General features: G+C 38.7%; 1 protein-coding gene across 5 annotated transcripts in view; it reads left to right on the top strand.

The window, feature by feature from the left end:
• Positions 1-22,006, top strand: part of NFKB1 (nuclear factor kappa B subunit 1) — a 130,692-nt gene that overhangs the window by 22,897 nt on the left and 85,789 nt on the right. For 3 of the 5 annotated variants that reach the window (XM_084901745.1, XM_084901741.1, XM_084901743.1), the window contains 3 exons: positions 1,336-1,411; positions 5,383-5,423; positions 9,825-9,923. In XM_084901745.1, coding sequence (XP_084757871.1) covers positions 1,336-1,411; positions 5,383-5,423; positions 9,825-9,923 — 216 coding nt within the window. The remainder of the gene's footprint in view (positions 1-1,335; positions 1,412-5,382; positions 5,424-9,824; positions 9,924-22,006) is intronic. The other 2 variants (XM_084901742.1, XM_084901744.1) reach the window with 1 other exon arrangement.

Here is a 22,006-nt window from a genome sequence, read left to right as displayed (position 1 = left end):
TTGTGGTGTTTTTTGTTGTTGTTGTTGTTTTTTATTCAAATACCAGCTCCAGCACGCTTAAACAAACTAGCCTATCATAGAAAGTGAAATATGGTTGGTTTCTATGTTGTCCACAGACATTTCGAACAGATGACTGACTTAGGTTGAAACAGTACCAAACTAGAAATATAAAAATGTAAAGTCTTGAATAAACTAAGTGGAAAGAAAAAAAATTTCTTGGAATCAGTAATTATTAGTAACTTATTAAGATAGAATATAATTCCATCAAAATGTATGGTGCTGTAGCAAATTATCTCAAATTTAGTAGCTTCCAACAAGCCGAGAGTTACTCCCGTATCGTCTGGAGGTCAGAAGTCTGAAATCAAGGTGCTGGCAGGGCTGCTTTCCTCCCGGAAGCTTTCATTTCCAGGCCTGTATGGGCTTCGAGAGGCTGCCTGCACTCCTTGGCTTGTGGCCCCTTCCAGCAAACCAACCTCTCGTTTCCATTGTCACATCTGTTCTTCACCCTGATACCCTGACCCCTTTATCAGGCCCATCTGGTTAATCCAGGACAGCCTCCCCACCTTGGCTTTCTTACTTTAATAACATCTTAATAAGTTGCTAATAATTACTTACCCCAAAAATCTCTTTTGCTATATGAAATAGGACTTACAGGTTCTGGGGATTAGGATGTGGATCTCTTTTCGGGACCATTATTCAGCTGACCACACCCACTAAATTCCAGGTGTTTTTGCATTGCACTAGGTGAATGAAATTTAAAAAAAAAAAAAAAAAAAGGTGAGGGAACTCAGTGTTTACTCCTCTGCTCCTTGGACTCTAAGTAATACTGTCCCCTTTTTTGTATATTGACCCAGGGCTGCTGTCTAATTCTTTCAGGGCTTGAAATCGAATGTGTAGAGTAGGGGGCGGTTTACCATCATAAAAGAAATCTCTAGGATTCTATTCTGTGCTTATATTTCTAAGAGAGTATGAGCCTCAAGTCATTCATTCAGCAAATATCTCTTACGTAAGTATCCACTGTGTGATAAGCTTAGGCTGGACCCTAATGATATAGAAGTTAAGCAAGTTCCCTCTGTGCTCTTGGAGAGCCAGGTTACTCTTTTCAAAATCCTTTGTCCCGTAAACACAGTCCAGCCCCCTGTAAAGTTTCATACACATGCAAATTTAGCAAGGTCTCATGAAGGTATTTTTAAAACTCGGATTTGAAATATTTTCAGATTTTTGTATTTGGCTTTAGTTTTTGTTCTTGTCGTTAAGTGGTAGGTCTGATAACTTCAAATGTTTAATACAGGTTGGAAAAATAATGATTGAAAATTTAAATGTTCTTTGTTACAGATGTTTCATTTGGAGCCTTTGAATCATACAATATTTAACTCGGAAATATTTCAACCAGAGATGCCAATGCCAACGGGTAAGAAAACTCACTCCCACTACCCTGTTATTTGGCTTTTACTTTTTTAAATTCAGGAATTTGCTAGTGGTCTCTTTTAGAAATTCAGTGTTATACCTGCAAAGGAAATGGTGACTTATGTTCTAAAAAACAATCTTTTAGCCCTGTCTGGTTTGGCTATTAGTATGTGGCCAGAGCGTTGGTCTGCGGACTGAAGGGTCTCAGGTTCAGTTCTGGTCAAGGGCATGTACCTCGGTTGTAGGCTTCTCCCTGGCCCAGGCCCTGGTCAGGGTCCATGTAGGAAGCAACCAATCGATGTGTTTCTTTCACATCGATATTTCTCCCTGTCTTTCCCTCTCTCTTCTGCTCGCTCTAAAAAGTCAATGGAAAAATATCCTCGGTTGAGGATTTTTTTAAAAAAAATCCACAATCTTTTAATATACTTTCTTGAAATATATTTGCACAAAAATGTTTCACCCCGAATTACCCATTATATGACTTACAATTGTTGCTAATATCTGCTAAGACAGCTCAGAAGGAATTTCTTTACTCAATGTAAGGATTTTCCCTTTTAGCCAATCTTACCATCTCTGAGTTATTTTTAACTCCTCTTTGTTTTGTCCCAGACTCTGGTGGTTTCAGCTCCTCTGATCTATTACAAAAACACTCGTTTGAGTACCTATTGTGTATGCCAGGCACTGGGGATACAAGTGCACAAAAATCATAAAAATCAGCTCAGTAAAAAAAATAAAAATAAAATAATAATCTTTTAAAAAAGCTTTTAGCTTTACATTCTGCCCAATTGGATTAAACATATCATAATCATCCTTCCTTCTAACATTGACTATGTTAATCATCTCCACACACAGCTTGTTTTAATTTATTGATTTGTATGTAAGCTCTGTGTGATGGTTCTTTTTATGTGCCCCTCACATTACCAATGGTACCGAACAGACATTCGCAAGTGCAAGGTGAGTCAATGATAGGAGCTGCATATAAAACAGCGAGTTTTGTAATCACCAAAGTGGGCCTCAGCTCTTCGATTTAACATGGACTTGCTTGGCCTCAGTAGAAGAAGTTGTATCATTCTATTTAAATAATAACACCTATTATTTTTATTCTGGTACTTATTTCTTTAGATCAGAATGTTTTCTACACTTTAATCTCTGTTATTTCTGGGACTTCATGAGAGGATATTAATAAATCTGCTTTTCCTTCACCTTCACCATCCAAAGTTGTAATCCTGTGGTCTTTTTCTCTTTACCCCACAAAACACATTTTGTAGACTCCTAAGTTTAAGATCTTGTGAGCTGCTGTCCAATTTGAACTCTAGTCAGCTTCCTGTGAAGAACAAGTAAATATCTTGGTAGCTTCTGTGTTTCCTGTCAACTTTCAATTCTGGGGATCAATGTGTCTTTCTTAGTATTAATGCTTTATTGAAAACATCAGAAGTTGGTTCTGCCCTTACGGGAACATAAACCTTTCCATTTAATGCCTATAGATGCCAAGAAGTATCCGGAGGCAAATGCTTTGATGATGTCTTTATTTCGTCATGTTTTATGGAAGTAGAAATAAGAATACCAAGAGAACTATCTTAGTAAATATTCTGTAATCAGTTTCACATTGTAGAAATTATTTTGCCATATTAGAAAAGCTTTTAAAATTATACCAAGAAGACTTATTTCCCAGTTATTACTTTGTCATTTTTATTGTTATATTTCCTCTTTGTTGCAGTAGCATAGTCAAGTTTTTATAATCCAAGATGTATGCTATTTTATTCACATTTTAAAGGGCAGCAAGATCATGGGTACCAATGTTGTAATTTTCACATGGACTATTTTATATGTTTCTTGAAATATAAAATCATGAGTAGTTCTATAACTTGTTGAAAACTTTGAGATAGAGTGCAGCTGTTAAATCTACAACATTATGCTGTTTTTTACATTTCTCTATAAAAATGGGTTGTCACATCATCGGATAGACATGAGACCAAAAAAAAATTTAGCATTAAAACAAATATATGGGTATCCAATCTAATTTTCTAGTTGATTTAAGTTTTGAGTATGTTCCCTGAAAGGAAAATTGTCCCATTTCACTAGCAAAATTCCCAAACCTTTAAAAATTTCACATTTTTAAAAGAAATATCATCATTTAGCAAAAATAATAGGAAAACTTCAAGTGCTTTTATAAGAATAGTGAGAAACGAACATAAAATAATATTGTCAACTGTAACTGAAAAATAAATAATTAATAAAAATGAAAATAATAATAATAATAATAATAATAAGTGAGAGACTTGAAGTTTAATATCAATATGCTCCCACTCTCCTATGTTTCCTATGGCTTCTAAATGCCGCTTTGTTAGAGGCCTCTCTTCCTGATATGTTCATTTAGTATCCTAAAGGGAATGTTTCTATGACTATATCTGTTACACTGACATACAAATTATATGTTAGTAGTGTGAAAATATTCCTATTTCTAATTGATTTTATTTTCTTATCAAAAATTAAATTCTAACCACGTTTTAGAATCTTAAAATTGCAATTCCTTTTCTAAAAGTAGTTGAAAATGTGCAGGGATGAATTTTATACAGACAAAAGAGATAATTTACATAAATTATACTACTTTGGCCAGTCACTTCTCATATTTCCTTTTGTGTGGATGTTTTGCTTTAAATTCAGTCATTTTTCAACTGCCTTTCCTGGTACATTTCTTGAATAGGAACAGGGAATAATTATACCTTTGTTCCCTATAGTTCTCTAGCCTTATTCTGATTCATCATAAAACTAAAAGGATAAAAATAATTGCTCTATTAATTTAGTTGTTTATTTTTTAGTTCAAGCTGAAGGTATTTATTTCATTCTTCTTAAATGTATTTATTTAATGTAATAGGACTTGAATTTCTGGCTAAGGGACAGTGGGGATTGAAATGGACACAAGCATTCTCCCAGTGTGTTTTTTTGTTGTTGGTAATACTGAACTTTTTCATTAACATTCAAACAGGTGAGAAACAGCATATGCCTTTATTTATTGAAGAACTATGGGTTATTATATTGTTGTCATAAGGCACCATGGGGAGCTTAGGGACTTTCTCACATTGAACAAATTTGTATTTATACTGTCAGAGATTCTGATTTTCCTTTGAATTTCCAAAGTCAGATATAATCAGAATATGGAATAAGCTTCTAATTTTCTTTATGTTTTTATAATAATTAATTGGCATGCACTTACCATTAATTAAGTTATTTTCAGGATTTTACAAAATGCTTGTGCTTGTTTTAGATTAAAGTTTATATAAGAGCACAGTATTCAGAAATTGTATACAAACATCAAAAGCTATAGATTTATTAGAAAAGTCCATCATACCTGGTAGACCAAATTAAATTTGGGAAGGAGCAGGAACAAGCTAGCTAGTTAGGGAATGAAGGCTAGTTCTTATGGATTCAAGTAAGGGGAAGGAACCAGGGATGTAATATAAGGAAAAGCAGGCAGCATGAGACCATTATCTTTGTATTTCACATACGTGGGTGTCATTTCAGTCCGGTAATGTCACAGGAAGCAAGGAAGTCAGTATCTAATGCTGTGAAGGAAAAAAAAAAAGTCATAGAGACCAGGAAGTCATTGCTGCTTTTAATTGGCATTCATGTCATTTTTAAAATGCTTTGTTAGTACACAAGATTATGAAGGCTATTCACATATTAATTTTTACCAAACACCAGGCCTTTTGTTAGGTTGTACAATGTACTATCATCACTCAAAAAATGTTTTTTTTTTTATTGTGGTTCTCTAAAGGTATAAAACTGTTAAAATAATAATAAATGTAATATTCAAATGAGGGAGATAAATTATATCTTTGTGAAATCTTAGCTAAAATTTTTCATTGAAAATTTTATTTTAAAACATAATTTCCGTTTTTTGCTTGCTTAGTATTATATACCAAATTTGAGAAGGCTCACATTCTTTTGGTTTTTGTCTGTTGTTTTTGTTTTTAGCAGATGGCCCATACCTTCAAATATTAGAGCAACCTAAACAGGTAAGAAGATGAAAGGAGTGGGAACTTTTCTCTTTAAATGTTAGATCCATAAGTCGAATATTAATATCTCAAGCACCAAAAAATAGTAACTGAATTTTGTGAAGGAAGTAGCTGATCTAGAAGACCAACAACTTGCCAAATTATGTAACAACTTCATTCGTCCATTTGACATTTCTCTTAGTCATTCTGCAGACCATCCTGAGTCTCAATGCGCAGTTCCATAAAATTTCCATTAATTAGAGATCCTTGGTATCTTGTATATCCACCAACTTTGCTTACTCGTGTTCTTCACATGTAGTACTTCTTGGCCTTCCTCCCACCTTGAGTAGCTCCAGCCTTTTCTTAGGGTAGATCATGTACCGTAAGGTATTAAAACCACCAGTAGGAGATGAATTGTATTAGAATGGGCAGTTGAGTTCTCTTCTTTCTGGTGTTAACTTTAGACTCAGCCTCTTTGTAGTCAAGAGAAGGAGCATTTTGTTTCCTCAGGTTCTTCCTCTTCCCACTGGATTCTGTAGAGGATCTCTGGGAATAAAAGTGGCCTCCTCACCCTGCTTCAAATCTGCCGATAATAGTGATTGGAAAGTGGGTGGAACCGGTGCTATGAAAGAGGAAGAAAGAGAATCTGTAACAGCTGCCTGTAGATTTCAGTTATTAGGAGCTAGACGTGATAGTATAGTCCAGTGGTCGACAAACAGCGGCTCGCGAGCCACATGCACCTCACGAGCCACAGTTTGCTGCTCTGTTGACTAATGAGTTTGCCAACCACTGGTATAGTCCTCTACAGATTGAGGACAATCAGTAAATCTCTAAATAGATGTGCTTACCAAATTTGTGTGAGACCATGGGTTTGTGTACCTGTGTCCTGCACTTATATTACCTAATACTTTTCCTAAATGTTTTTAATAGCTTAGGTGAGTGAGTGTAGCATTTAGCAAATGCTAACTAGGTCAAGAACTTAAAGCATTTGTTGTGGTTACTATAATTGTGGCATTATGTATGTATTTGGATTTTGGTCAACGTTTAAAGGGTATAAATATCATAACTAAGACCAATAGACTTTCTTTAAAAGGCTGAATTTAGATAAAAGTTTTTGGTATGGGGACTGGCATGCCACATGAGATTTTGGGGCATTGCTCCAGTAGCTTATAGGTGACACCACAAGATTCCACAGTCTGCCAACATTACTTTTCTTTACTTCTCTCCAATTCCATAGTGGTGACTTCTCCCAGCTGCTCACCAATTCCCTCCAACGCCCTCCCAGGGGAACTTTATCCCTAAAATTTTGTGCAGGGGTCCGGCCTCCTGGAAAATTTTCTAATTGGAAGATCTGGGTCATTTGTAAAAATGAGAAATCAACTAAAAGTTATTTGTCTGCATATCAAATCATGTTTTCAAATATCTGTTTTCATAAGCGTAGCACCACCATGAGAATTTTAAATGCATTTCTTATTATGGCTCTAACAGTTATAAGGAAAAATTGGCATTTATAATTTACCTTAAGGTATTTCCAAAATTCAAAACGTAATTCACTATACGTGGAGATGCAAAAGCTCATGTGAGTAAAACAATGTGTTTATTTACCAAACTGATGTTATTTTGATGTCTGACTCCAGTGAAAGTAAGAAAGTTGTATTCAAGTCAGACTTTCTGACTGTGTGGATATAGGTTTGCCTTTGAGGTTGATGACTCATTCTAAGCAAATGGAGATACTGAGATGAATAGCTGTGGATTCACAAACCTTTAATCTCAGAGACACAGAATCAGAAATGCATCTAGACTATGCATTTGAAGACACCCTATCTTCCTTTAAAAAAAAAAAAAAAAAAGAAAAGAAATGTCTACCCTCAGGTTAAAATTCCTTTAGAACTTTAGATACTCTTATGCAACCATGAAAAATATCTATTTTTTAAGCAAGCTATTAAGACACATCTCTTTACTCATATTCTATTTGATACCACTCCCAGTAAAACATAAAAGTACACATGCTATATTTTTCCAACTGTCCTAAAGGAATTTTGTGATTCAAGATAATGAATTCCTTTATTGCATTTTAAAAAATAAAAGTTAGAAAAATGTTCTTTTTTTCTTTGTGGTCTCTTTGCCACAATTCTCCCCAGTTCTGACAGAGATGAGTCATACCATAGACTACTAATCTTTAAAATATCCAGTTCTGTTGCATATTATTCATTGGTAATTATCTAATACTGTTTAAAAACCGAAGTATTTAAAAATTGAGTAGCAGTCAAGTGAATTTCTGCCTTTATTCTGGAGGCTAACTGTTGCATATGCTGATGCTTTTATTTTCTAAAATACATTTTCTTGATTATTTTTACAGAGAGGAAGGGAGAGAAAAAGGGGCAGAGAGCTAGAAACATCAATGAGAGAGAAACATCCACCAGCTGCCTCCTGCACACCCCCCACCGGGGATGTGCCCGCAACCAACGTACATGCCCTTGACCAGAATAGAACCCGGGACCCTTCAGTCCTCAGACTGACACTCTATCCACTAAGCCACACCGGTTTCGGCTTTTTCATGCTTTTCAAAGCCCATTTAACTATTAAAAATAAGCACCAGCCTTTGTCTACAAAAGGTATAGGGCTGAATTTATATTTTTTTAGTTTAATATTTCGAGAGGCAAAATAGAATTGCCCCTAAATGACTAACTGCACCTCAAAAGTCTTCTCTAGAAGTGAAGTCCCACTTTGACAGGTTGATCACACCTCCAGACCTGTGACTTGAGAAGCTTTCCTTCACCAGAGAACTTACTTCAGGCCCTCTTCATCCCCTGAAGCATGCTATAGTGCTGAGCATCTTTGCAAATCAGGAAGATCTCAGAGAGTATGGGAACAGAGAGTTCCAGATGCCAGAGATTTAAATTCACTCAGGACCCCTGGACCACTCAGAGACTGTGTCCCAGGACCCTGCACGAGGAATAATGAAATGTAGTGCAGTCTGAGGAGGGTGAACATTTTACATGGATGGATGAATTCAAAGCTGTTAAAACCTTAGTGTTTGCCCAGCCAGTGAGCGTCAACCTATGAACCAGAAGGCCATGGTTGGATTCCCACTTGGGGCACATGCCCAGGTCGTGGGCTCCATCTCCAGCGGGGTCCCTAAGAAGGCAGCCAGTCAACAATTCTCTCTCATCATTGATGTTTCTGTCGCTCCCTTCCTCTCTGAAATCAATAAAAATCTATTTTAAAAAATCAGAGTTGCTATGACTGTGCTGGGTAGAAGCCCCACCAGGGAGCAGTGGGTGTAAGGAGCTCCTCATGGCCTAGTGATCTAGCGCTGTGTAGATGGAGTCAGTCCCACAATAAAAATAAATGACAGGTGAGGTTATTACATAAAGTATATTAGCAAACTCTTTTCACCAAAGGGTGAATTTGAGAAAACCATCCAGTTAGTGACTGTATAATTATAAACGACTAATGCTGCCACACTTTGGCTTACATCATTATAAAGCTGCATCTTTCAGGAAATAGATTGAAAGTTCCCTTAATATTAAGATTATGAGATCCATTCTCATAATTGCCCTTATTTTACTCTTTGTATACAAATTATGATGGTTAGTTTCGTAAATCATAAAATGTTAGAACTGGGATAGGTCTTAAATGTAGTCTAGTCCAGTCTCATTTGTATAGATTATAAAAATATAAGACTTAGGGTTTTTTAGCCCACAGTAGTTCATATAGTGAAGACTTCCGGCTAACTCTACATTGATTTACAACAGTTTTCAAATTCTTGGGTTAATAATATTTAAAGAGACTGGTTTTGGACTCATTCAGGTCAGTTCAAATGGAGAGTGTGAGCCTGATAATACCACTAATCAAAAATCTTATCTTCTGAATTATTGAGAGAAACTGGCCAAATGTGGCATCTAGCATAGGATGTGTCTACAGCACTGACATGCTATATTTAACAAGGCATTTCTCTATTCCCTGCTGAACCAACTGTAACCAGAGTAGATAAAGGAATTCCTTTAAGTAAGAGTCAAAGAAGCATAACTTGGAGTGTAATATGGCCAAGTTCAGAGCTTGGCGGCGGCAATTTGAGATGAAGAAGCTCTGGTTCAAACAAGCTGCAGCACGTCCAGTCCAAGGCTTAAACTAACTCTTCAGCAGTTCACTCCCCAGCTGTGCATAGCAGGAGAGTTTCTACAGGGTTAGGGACCGCTCTTTAAAGCCACCAGTACACAAAAATACCAATTAACCTCAACGTTCATAGTAAGATTATGGGAAAAGTGGTTTTCATTGTCAAAATCCTCTTCCACACATTTCTTATTTTTTTTCTCTCTTATCTAATACACAAAAGAATTAAAACTTTGTATATAGTTTGTCCTGGTACTTTTGAGTAAGTATTTCTCAAATGTGTTGGCTCTGTGCTCACCTTTCCAGAGAGGATTTCGTTTCCGTTATGTCTGTGAAGGCCCATCCCATGGCGGACTCCCCGGTGCATCTAGTGAAAAGAACAAGAAGTCCTACCCTCAGGTCAAAGTAAGTTCATGATGACTTCCTCTGTGGGCTTTGGAAGATTTGATTTCCTAGCAGTGCCAGTGAGGAACTGCTTTACGTGAATGCAATTTGCTTTACCCCTAAGCTGAAATACTCACATAATTATTATTATTATAATTTTCATATAGAAATGTGTCTCTTAGCAACAGAGTGACAGATTTTGAAACCTCATTATTATTTCCATTCAGTAGAAATTATTTCAATCTTAGCTAACCAACTTTTACTATTCCTTCATCACTTTAAAGGGTTTTTTTTAACTGTATACCTCTTGATAAATTAAGAAATCTTTAAAAGAAGTGCTTGATTTCAGCTTTTTAGAGATTTAGTGAAAGCTGAAACAGATGACTGAGGGTATGATTGGATAGCATAGTATTTAAGATCATGCATTCAGGTCCAGACTGTTACTATCTGCATGGCTTTGACCAAGTTATCCACTTCTAATCCTCAGTACCCTAATATGTGAAATGCAGAAATATTGATGGTATATGCTTTGTAGAGTCTCTTAGACTGGAAGTATCACAGGGTCTCTGCTTGCCAAAAGTCCCTGGAATGTCTCTCTTGATGATGTACCACTTGATGAATGTGTGCTTGGTCAAACCCTTTACACACTTTCAGGTTCTTTCTCTGTTTGTTAATTTAAGAAGAATATCTTTATTTAAGTTAATTTGAGTTTTTTATTTTCATAAATGATGCCATGTTTCGTTGAGTGATTGATAATGGTTTTGGGGATAAACCCGCCAACAATTGCAATTTCATTGTTTATAAAAATTCGTATTGTTCAATAATTCAAGGCTTCAGCAAAAGGTTACCAACTTAGTGCCCACTAAGATGCACCCTTTAGGAGATGACATACATTTGGCCTCAGTGTTTGTGTTTGTTCTTGTGAATCAGTGAAGGACAGCAGGACAGGCCCTCGGGACAATCACGATGTCAATGAAATTTGTCTTTGGTTGCCAGGTTTGCATCTTGTTTCCTCCCTTTCCTTCTCCCCACTTCTAGCCCAGATCTTTCTAATTTCTTACCCCTGTTCTGAAACAAAATACAGAATACTGTGATGTCATTCTTTACTTTTTGAATGAAACCCACCCATATTATCGAGTGTGGATTCTGCCAATCACATTTGCATTTTAAGCCTCCTGGCTCTCCTGTGGAATGAAAGATGTTTTTCTTCTTTAGGGTCATTGAGCAGGGTAAATACAATGTGTTTAGCTCACAGGAGATGACACTCTTATGGTCACAGTCCTTTGGAATCTACATGAGGAAAGAGGAGAATTAGCATTTATTAAGCTCCAAAGATTTGCCAAGTGCTTTGCATATATTACCTCTTCTAATCCTCTTAACAACCCTGGTAAGTTAAATGTTTATTGCTTATGAGGAAGCTAAGGCTCCGAGAGAAGAATTATCTTGCCTTTCTCACAAGACTGTGGCTCTTTATCCTACAGCTGACTATTGCTCATTGAACTTGCACATGGAATGTGTGCATTTGGGTTGCTCGGGCAAAGACGGAGCGGGCAGTTCGTGGGAGGACAATGGTGAAATAGGGACAGAGAATTATAACTCTGGAAAAAAGGGAGAGAGCGGCTCAGGGGCCTCAGATATTAGGGAATCAGATCCAGCACTTATCTTTTCAACATATGTATCTGTGTGCCATATACATACATACATACATACATACATACATACATACATATGTGTGTATACTGTATATTCAGTATATAAATATATATTTAGTATATGTTCATGTGTATACTTGTGATAGGATAATAGAAAGATATATGTTATCAGCGTTGACACTGGGAGTTTTTTCTAGCCTTGCTCTGTACAAAAATATAAATTATAGTATTTTCATGAGCAATTTACTTCTATTGCTCTGGTCTTTTGTGGCTGAGTAGCCATTCTTGATACTAACAAGTATATGGCGTTCATTAACTTTGCTGTAAGTGTGTTATCTAATTAAAAACTTTTGCATTCCTTTATGCTCAGTCTCCTCATGTGGTGGTTGCTGCCTTACATTTACAAAATAATTAGAAATGAAATAACTCAATGGTCCTTAGATTTTCTTATCAGATTATAGTTTCTGCATAAATGAGTTTAATACTCAGTGGGATATACAGATATATAAACAACTGATACTAAAGGAAGTCAAAATTCACATGTATAAATTGGTCATTATTAAACTTCAGCTAATGGCTTTATTATTCTAGCTACCCATTTCTTTTTTATTCACTAATTCCGCATGTATCTATTAAACATTAAGCATTTAATCCAGTTATAAGAAAAGGAAGAACAGTGTAGGGGTCTGTTACAAGCTGGCAGTGTTCTTCTAGCCTGTTCTCGTCCACTGTGAGTTTAAATAACTCTGTTGTTCGTTACAGTTAAAGGAAGTAATTTTATTTATCTTAGGAGCTCTTGAGCAGAAGGATGGGAAGGAGGAAGAGAAAGCAACACCATGAGACATTTTCCCCAGAGCTCTTCTCCCAATATCACTTTCAATGGTCTTTTCATAATGAATAGATGAGAGTGACCTTTCTGTTTACAGGGGGATTTTAAATCCCTTTAAAAAGTTTGCAGAGGAAAGACTTGCTCTCATTGTATGTCTCCTCTTGGGAGGACCTTTATAACTGTACCTGTGCTCTGCAGTAGGTGATGAGGCACCCACTCTAGGTGAGGGTGTGAGGAAAGCTGTGGACAGACACAGCTAGTCCAGGGGTTCTCAAACTCCTCTCTGTTGACATTTTGAGCCAGAAAACACTATCGTAAAGGGATTTCCAGTGCCTTATGGGATATTCAACAGTATCCCTGGCTTCTACTTACCAGATGCCAATAACATCCCTACAGCTGGGACAACCAGAAGTATCTCCAGGCATTGCCAAATGTCCTCTGGCAGGCAAAATCACCCTGCTTTATAAACCACCCATCTGGATGCAGTGTCCAGTCAGCCTTAACCTTGTCCTGTGCACGCTTTTCTACTCGAAAGCTGTGGCCCATAGGTTACAGGGGATTGCCTAAGTATATTATTTGGCAAATGTACCTTTCCTGATTATTGGTAGATACTTATTTTTAAGATGATGGTCATGGTGACCATAATCTCTTCTAGAACCTCTGAACTAGCATAGGTGGAAATTAAGGAGAAAGAAAAGAGTATATATTATATATCCACCTATGCTAAGTTGAGGTTCTAGAAGACAAGTAAACATATCTTAAATATTCCATATTCTGTGATAACTGCATATCTGAAAGTTAACATATGAGTTCTGTCGGCTCTCAGCATCAACTGTTACAGAAGGGAAAGTGAAAGTGGAGAGGGGTTCGGTCAAGGCAGTGCCCTGCAGAGCCTGTGTGCGCAGTGGGAGCCTCTATGGACTGGTCTTCATCCAGCCTCCGTGGAGGGAGGTGTAAGGGCGAGTGCCCCACTTACACTCCGCAATCCATTCCACGGGGACTTCAAAGGGAGGGCATTTACATTGACTGGGGGAAAATATTTCTGAGATTTACATACACTACATACTTAATAAAGTACATTGGTCAGGCTTAACTGTGAAATGTGATGGGCTCTGCCTTTTCCTCACCTACAAACCAGTACAGCCTCTTTCCCTTCTCTCCACTGCACCTGCCTGCCTCTTCCCGTCATGCCTCTGAGATCACACTGCTCCCTTGAGAGGCCCTGAAAGGCAGGTGGCTCGGCGTGCCCTCAGTCACATGCAGGCAGCAGCAGAGGTCGGGGCCACCTGAAAGCTGTGGGGACTGGCTGAGGTTGGGGGTGCAGACCCGTAACTGCTTTACAGACCGTGTGAATGTGTAACCTGCTAGGCCCAGCCTCTTGCTGATTGTCCACATATTCCACAGGTTAAGTCATTTTAAAACCAACTCTAGGAGGCTGCACCGACCCTCCTTTTTCTACTGAATTTTGTCCCGTGTTTGAAACCCTGTTTCAAAAAAACTCCCTGTAGGCTCAGCTTAGACACCGTCTTACTATGTCGAGATTATTTCTAGAACTCAGACTACCGCACCACATGGTGCTCTGCATGTTTATTTCAGGTCAGGGAACCCCAGTTAGCTTTCTAGGGTTTTGCTGTGTAAGTCGTCACATTCCCTTTTAACAACTGTTTCATTATAAAGGATTTCAAGCATAGAGAACACTTAAAAACTGTTCGCTTAATAACAGACACCTGGTATCACCATCTCAATTTAATACATATTAACATTTTACATTAACATAAGTATTTGCTTCTGAGCGCTCTCCCTCTTTCTAAAATAAAACCTAGTTCCAGTGAAAGCCCCACCCATTCACCACGTTTTCCTTCTTCAGGCATAGACTTCTATTCTGAGTCTTCATTCTCTGAAATGTTTCCACTGGCTTCGTCCTTTACCAGGGCAAAGAAGGGTTAAAGCTGGGCTTCATTGAAGATTAGTGTTTACTTTGATCCTATTGATTTCTCTTTACCATCAAGATAAAACTTCACAATGAGAAGAGTATTCTGACTTTTACAGCAAATCATAATAATAATAATAGAGAAAAAAAATCCAAAGTAAATATGCAGTCTAGCACTTATGTCTTGCTTTTCTTTCCTTTTTTTTTTTAATAAAACTTCCTGTTGTTAAACATTTAATAATCTATTATGCTGTCCTATAAAGTTTCCCTTTAAAGTTTCCTCAGTACTGATTTCATCGGGAGCTCCTAATGGCAGAGGCTGGCAGAAGAGCACAGGCACCTTCCTTGAGGCCAAGCTTGTCCCTGCCTGTCTTTGACTCAACAAGGAGTGCCAGGGAAGGCTCATTTCCCTCTTTTTCCCGAAAGTTATGCATGAGATTTTTATTAATCAAACACAACTGCCTTCCTCTTCACAGAGGTGGACAGGTGCCAGCCGGAGCAGCCCCACGGGGCCTCAGAACCTCCCTGCTTCCCTTCCTGAAAGCACCCATTCGCAGCTGAGGTGGCATCCTCCAGTGGGGCTCGCCCCATGCCAAACAGAAATCAGCACCGGGAGCCTTGCCTCTAAAATACAGCTGGCTTGCCCGTGGTATTCTTGTTTTCTCTTTAGTTATCAGTATCAAATGCATGGACAACAACTAGAAACATAGCTGATGATATGTGACTATTTTTATTTTTTTATATATATTTTTATTGATTTTTTTTATAAAGAGGAAGGGAGAGGGATAGAGTTAGAAACATCGATTAGAGAAAAACATCGATCAGCTGCCTCCTGCACACCCTCTACTGGGGATGTGCGTGCAACCAAGGTACATGCCCTTGATTGGAATCAAACCTGGGACCCTTCAGTCCGCAGGCTGACGCTCTATCTACTGAGCAAACCGGTTAGGGCAGTGTGACTATTTTTAATCACATGTTTTCTGAAAGCTTATTGTCACTGATGTTTTCTTTTCTGAGTGTTTTAAGTTGACCCGGAGGCATATGGTGAAATGGTGAGGTCAACAGCAGCTGTTTTGTTGTCCTCTCCCACCCCCCTGCCAAAATTAATTATTTTCAAATCAATTTTTGGTGCCTCTCACTGAATGCTAAGTTTCTGTCCAGGTCAAATAAAGACTGGCTGATCTGCTGTGGCATTTAAGGATATCACATATCCTTGCATAACCTTCCTTTCCTTTGTGTGGACTTGTCTGGTTTGGGAGGTTTGCCATTTTAAGGAACTAGTTGTAATACCAATTTCGAATAATGTAATCTGATTCAATTACTGAAAACAACAGGGAAGATAACCTACAATCAATTAGGCAAGCATATAGAACCTGGTCCATAGCATTTATTAAAATTTCCATCAACACTCCTAAGCTGTTCTCTATTTGCATATGTTAATAATGGAAAATCACTGTATTCCCTATGTACAGAGCCCTGTGTTATATACACTGAGTGGCCAGATTATTATGATCTCTGAATGCCACTCAGTGTATATTCGATATAATAAAAGGCTAATATGCAAATTGTCTCCTCGACTAGGAGTTCGACCAGCAGCCAGACCAGCCAACTGCCCATGTCCCCTCCCCTGGCCAGGCTGGCCGGACCCCACCCATGCAGGAATTCATGCACCAGGCCTCATATATATAATATATATATGTAATATATATATTACGCGTTCAGAGGTCATAATAATCTGGCCACTCAGTGGATATTGAAGAGAAGGGCTTTGTAAACTGGATCCCTTTGGGTGGTTTCAGAGGATTTTGAATTTCTGAATTTATATGCAGCATTTTGTGTATGTATGTATACACTTTTCTGGGGAGATAAGTATGTCCTTTTATCAGATTTTCAAAGAGCAAGATTCAAACAGTTAAAAACCATTGTCATAGAATACACGTTACTTTAGTTTTTTTACAATAGCTAGTTAAAAAAACTAATCCTGTATAATAAAAACCTAATATGCAAATTGTCCCCTCAACCAGGAGTTCGACTGGACATTTGACCAGGGGGTGGGGCCAGTCACCCGCCCATAGCTCCTCCCTCCTGCCCACCTTTGCCCCAACCAGCGGTGGCAGCAGGCAGCCAGGGAAGGGAGGCCCTGGCAGGCCACTGGCAGCTGCTAGGGACCCAACTCTGCATGAATTGCGCACACTGGGCCTCTAGTGTGCGTATAAATGTCTTTTTATTTTTAATTTTGGTACTTTTTAATCTTATATTTATAGTTTTGCATTTTCACCCATTTTAAGCAAGTTGAAATACTTCAGGTTGCTCACCACAAAGCCCAGCAAAGCCTCCCCTCGCTTCAGGTGTAGGGTAGAAAGAGACTTGGTATCAACAGCCAGTAAAGGTGACTAGGCTTCCCGGCTTTTTCTCTCATGCTCTTCCATAGATTCAGCATGAAATTATCCAATAATGGTTGAAGCCAAAGGACAGAAAACAAATTCACTGAACGGGTATTCACTGAGTACTGTGTCAGTGCCTGCTCTAACAAAATATTACCTTGTAGAATGTTTTTTTTTTTTTTAATAGCCCTCTAAATTCTAAATTCACTCTCTATATTCATAGTCTCCATTGTAAACGAGAGGAAGCTACTTACTAGGGGAAATTTCTAGCACAGATCATAGCTGTGAAAATTTAGTCCATAGAAGTGATTAGAACCATAGGCTCCTGGAATTTACAAATTGTCTGAATTCAAGTTTCATTTTATCGGTCCTGGCTTGGGGACTTTCTGTTGGCCATTCCCATTTTTCTCCCTTAAATGCATCGTTGTTCCTAGGACCATTGCTCATGCTGAAGCAAATCTCTGATGGCTTCTTCTAACCCCAGTAAAGGTTGCATAGCATCTCCTCATTCCATTCAGGAATTCAGGTCTCATTGACTCACATACTGATTATTCTTCTTGTTAAGATGAAAATATACCCAAGTACTACAGCCCCAAATGTGTAACCCCTCCTCCTTCACAGAGAAACGTTTTCAGCCTGTCAGCAGGTGTAGAGGTGAGGCTGTAAACGACCCTGCAGGCGCAGTCTCCTCTCCTGACACTCCAGGTGGATGCCAGATCAGAACCCTCTCACCTCCATTTACCTCTGTGGGGTCTCCGGAGGGGGGACTGGGAGTGCGTGCAGACTCTCACAGACATGCCTCTCACTTCTAGGTCCTCATCTACCCAACAGGATGATTACAAGGATAGCTTGCTGTGCTTACTTACATCATCTCATTTAACCGTGACAGTATACCACTGAGGTAGGATCCATGGCCCTCGTTTGAAAAATGAGGAGATGGAAGGAAGCCTAGTGAATAAAAAAGCTTACCCTGGGTCTCACGGACTTTCAGAGAGGGAGCCCAAGATTGCAGTTCAGCAGTGTGATTTAAGATTTTACACTCTTAACCATGAATTATCATCATGTTAAGGGTCCATTTCTGCTCATGGAGGTTCTTTAAATATGCATTTCTTGATCATAGACATGCATCAGAATCACCAAGAATACTCTAACCTCAGAGATGTCTGGGACCCACTCCACACATGCTATATCACAATGAGTCATTTAGTCAACCTGGGGTTATATGATAATTTCTAAGGATTCATTTCTTACAATGACAAGGTACAACAACAGATGAAGGACTAGGTAACCCATAGTATAATCAGGGATAGAATATTATGCCACAGTTTTAAAAAATAATTATGAAGGCTCTATACAACATGGAAAACAGCTTATGATCCAGTGCTGGGGTGGGGGGTGGGGGAGAGAAAGCGAGATTCTCCAAATTGCAATCATAATCACAGAAAGGATTTAACTCAGTGAAAAAGTTAAAAATCAAGATTACAGACAGTGGAAGAAAGAATTACCAAAATGAAAAATAAATCTGAAGTAATGTTGCGGAATGTGGCACAGAGAGACAGGAAACTTGAAAGGAAGTGTGAGGTGCAGGGCACAGGAGAAAGTAACCAGTGTCTAATTCAAGCACTGGAAGGAGGTGATATAGCTGCAGTTGCTGGTCCTACACTTAGGGGTTCTAGGTCTGGGGTGAGGTTCAGGTGGCTCGTGGACCACACTTTTAGGTTTTAAAGATTAGCTCTGATGTCAGTTAGTCGGGGCTGGTCATGATGTTGATTCCTAGTTTTGCGACTAACCAGTGATGTTATTTCACCTGGCCAAGCCTCATTTTCTGCATATGTAAAATTGAGATAACTGCTATGTACTTCATATGTATATGTATAAATTGAGCTGATCAATGCATGGCACCTAGTAAGTCCTTAAAAATGATACTTGCTTCTATTTGTATATACATTATTTTGAGTATTGGATGGAAACTTTGCTGATTGGTTTATGGAACATGGATCTACACAGAAGCTTCACCAGTTCCCTTTTATTTTCAGCGCAACCTCTCTACTCAGTTTTGCTTCGACTCTGCTTATTCCATGTCCTTCTTTTCTCCGGGGTTATTAATTATTAAGGTGGGAGATTGAATCCAGATGCTGGGCCAAAAGCTAACTTTTATATGCAACACATGATTTCTTATGAAAATCTTATAGGTAGCAGGAGTCCAGAAAGGAATTTATTGAATGACTAGGGGCCCGGTGCACAAATTCATGCATGGGAGGGGGGTCCCGCTTGGAAGTGGGGCTGGCCCGGGGGGAAGAGGCAGAGGGCATTCTGGTCATTCCACCGTTTGGTCAATTTGCATATTACCCTTTTATTATATAGGACTGTTAGGCTCCTTAACTGTTTTCTCTTACGCACTATACATATAAAAATTTGCACGAGTATTGTATTAGTTTCCTAAGGCTATCATAACAATTTACCACAAAACTGGTGTTTTAAAGCAACAGAAACTTATGCTTTCACAGACCTGGAGGCTAAAAGTCCAAAATCGAGTTGTCAGCAGGGCCATGCTTCTCTGATGATTCGGGAAGAATCCTTCCTTGCCTGTTCCTAGCTTCTGGTGGTGCTGGCGATCTGTGGCATTGCTTGGCTTCATCACTCCAATTTTTGTCTCTCTGCCCATGGCTGATCTCTTTCTAACACCTTGTGTCTGAATCTCCATCTCCTCTCTCTTATAAAGATCCCAATCATTGCACTGAAGTCCCACCATAATTCAGTTAACCTCATCTTAATTATATCTGCAAGGACCCTGTTTTCAAATAAGGTCGCATTCTGAGATTCTGGGTGGACATGAATTTGGAAGGGGGAACACTAGTCAACCCATTACAAGTATGCTATAGCATTAAGCTTAAAAACTAGGGGTCCTGAAAGTATAAGATAATGACCACTCTAACCCATGGTGCATTAGGAAAGACATTTACATGTACCCATGATGTTCCCTTATATAGCATCTATACTAATAAAAAGTTAATATGCTAATTAGACCAGACATCCTTCCAAACATCCTTCCAGACAAAGCCACAGTGGTGGGGGCTGAGGCAGAGGTAGTTAGGGGCCACCAGGCTGGCAGGCAGGCAAAGGTGGTCAGGGGTGATCAGGCAAGCAGGGGAGCATTTAGGGGCATCAGGCAGGCAGAGAGGACAGGGGCAATCAGGCAGGCAGGCAGGTGAGCAGTTAGGAGCCAGACATCCCAGATTGTGAGAGGGCAGTCAGACATCCCCCAAGGGTTCCCAGATTGGAGAGGGTGCAGGCTGGGCTGTGGGACCACCCCCCATGCATAAATTTTGTGCACCAGACCTCTAGTTATTATATATTTAGGGAGTAGTAGAAAATTTTTCAAGTTGGAAAAATTTTCCAGTATTTTTAATAATTTATTTAAGAAAGTAATTCCTATTTTATTTCTCCATTGACTGGATGATGGGCCTTAAATACTGTGGTGTGCTAGTAAATCTTTAATACTGGTTTTCTAGGAAACAAAATGAGCCCTGATTTGTAGCATTTGTCTATTTCCTTGATGTAAATATTCCCATCATGGCCAGTTTCAAGTTATCAGCATGAAGTCAACTGGCTTGCAAAATTTCTGAAAATCTATCAACTTTTGTGAGCAGGTCAAGCCAACTCTAGCATACCACTGCAAGAGTTCAAAAGGAAAACTGATATGAGATCACAGCCTAGATAGTACCCCAATGAGAATAGTCAGATCAAGAGAATATAATTAATTGCTTTGTATAAGGTTCTTTATTTGTGTGTTATATAATACCAGGGACTTAGCAGGATCTGAATAAACCAAATAAGTTGCTAAAGTTGAGACATGTGTGACATAGTAGTTAAAATGAGCTGTGGTGTAGTGAGCAAAATATCATACTTGAAAGCAAGCTAGATCTTATTCAAAATTATGCCCTTACAGATGGTGTGATCTTCAACAAGTCACTTAATCTCTTCCAACTTTCTTTTGCTCGTTTATAAGATGAAAATAAAAATATCTACCTCACAGGAATAGCATTAGGATTAAGTGAAGGAATTGACATCAAAGCACTTAGCGCCACGCCATCCCTGGCACATCGATAGCATTAAATGTTCATTCCGGACATGTTTATGTCTTTAATTTAAAAAATCATGAAAAATGCCTATAAAATGATGCTTAGCTCCATGAAGGCGGGGATGGGTTGTTTTGTTTTGTTTTGTTTACTGCTGTGTCTCCAGTACTGGAATAATATCTAGGTAATGTATATATAATATTACCTATAATAGATGCTGGAACCATCTTCCCAGAAGAAGCGCTAATACTATCAGCTATGGCTAAAGAAGAGACAGGTGACAGTGTAGGTTGTTATTGAAAACAGTAAGAGTCTTTAAGCAGCCTTCAAGTCTCCTCCAACTACATTCCATCTTGTTCGTCCCATCTCACTAGCCTTCCTTTCCTTCTCCTCCCCTACCTCACCACTTGTGTGCTAGTCCCAACGAGTTAGAACACTAGAATTTAAACCTTAAACGTGTTAAGAAATTCTCCTGAATTTAAATGGGCTTTTTCTGCCTCAGTTTCTCTATCCATTGGAATCTTTCCATGGCAAGTAAAAGAAAACACAAGTAAAACTAAGCAATAATTAAAATTTATTTGTTTAAAAGGCTGAAAAGTCCAAAGGAAGAGCTAGCTAGCATCAGACATCACTGGATTCAGAGATGGCACTAGACCATGTAACTTCACTCTCTCTCTCTCAGCCCTGAGTTCCGTGGTGTAGGCTACCATCGTCAGCTCCAGAAGGTGGCCCAGCCGCTTGTTCCTAGGTACAAAGGTTTCAGAGGATTCAGGATGGAGGTTTCTAGGTCTCCCTTGGTCTGCGTTGTTTGCTGGTGCACTCCTGGAGGTGTCACTAGGGACAGGGAATGTGCGACAACATGATTGTGTAACAGCCATTTCCTGGCTACACCCTGGACCTGGCAGTGAGTAAGCTGCACCACAAACATGTGGACTGAATGAAAGGTGGGCAGATACCCAGACAAAAAACATGAGTACTGGTAAAATTAAAAATTTCAGAATCACAAACCTCAATTAATTCCTCTGCCAGTGAACAGAGAAGACTTCTAAACCCCCTTCATTACTGAAGTGTAATCCTGTGTACTTCCTCTTTAGACCAGTCTGGACAATGTCTATGTGACATTTCCATTGTTCCATTTTCTTCCCCAATAAGAACTAGTTTCTTATTTATTTAAAAGTATCAGATCCATTTAATAAACATTCAAGTACTACAGAGACATATATAAGTGAA

This window comes from Pipistrellus hanaki (assembly GCF_964339955.1).
Source record: "Pipistrellus hanaki genome assembly, chromosome: 1".
Lineage (NCBI taxonomy): Eukaryota > Metazoa > Chordata > Mammalia > Chiroptera > Vespertilionidae > Pipistrellus > Pipistrellus hanaki.
The sequence above is the reverse complement of the archived record's forward strand: the minus strand, read 5'-3'. Positions and strand labels throughout refer to the sequence as shown.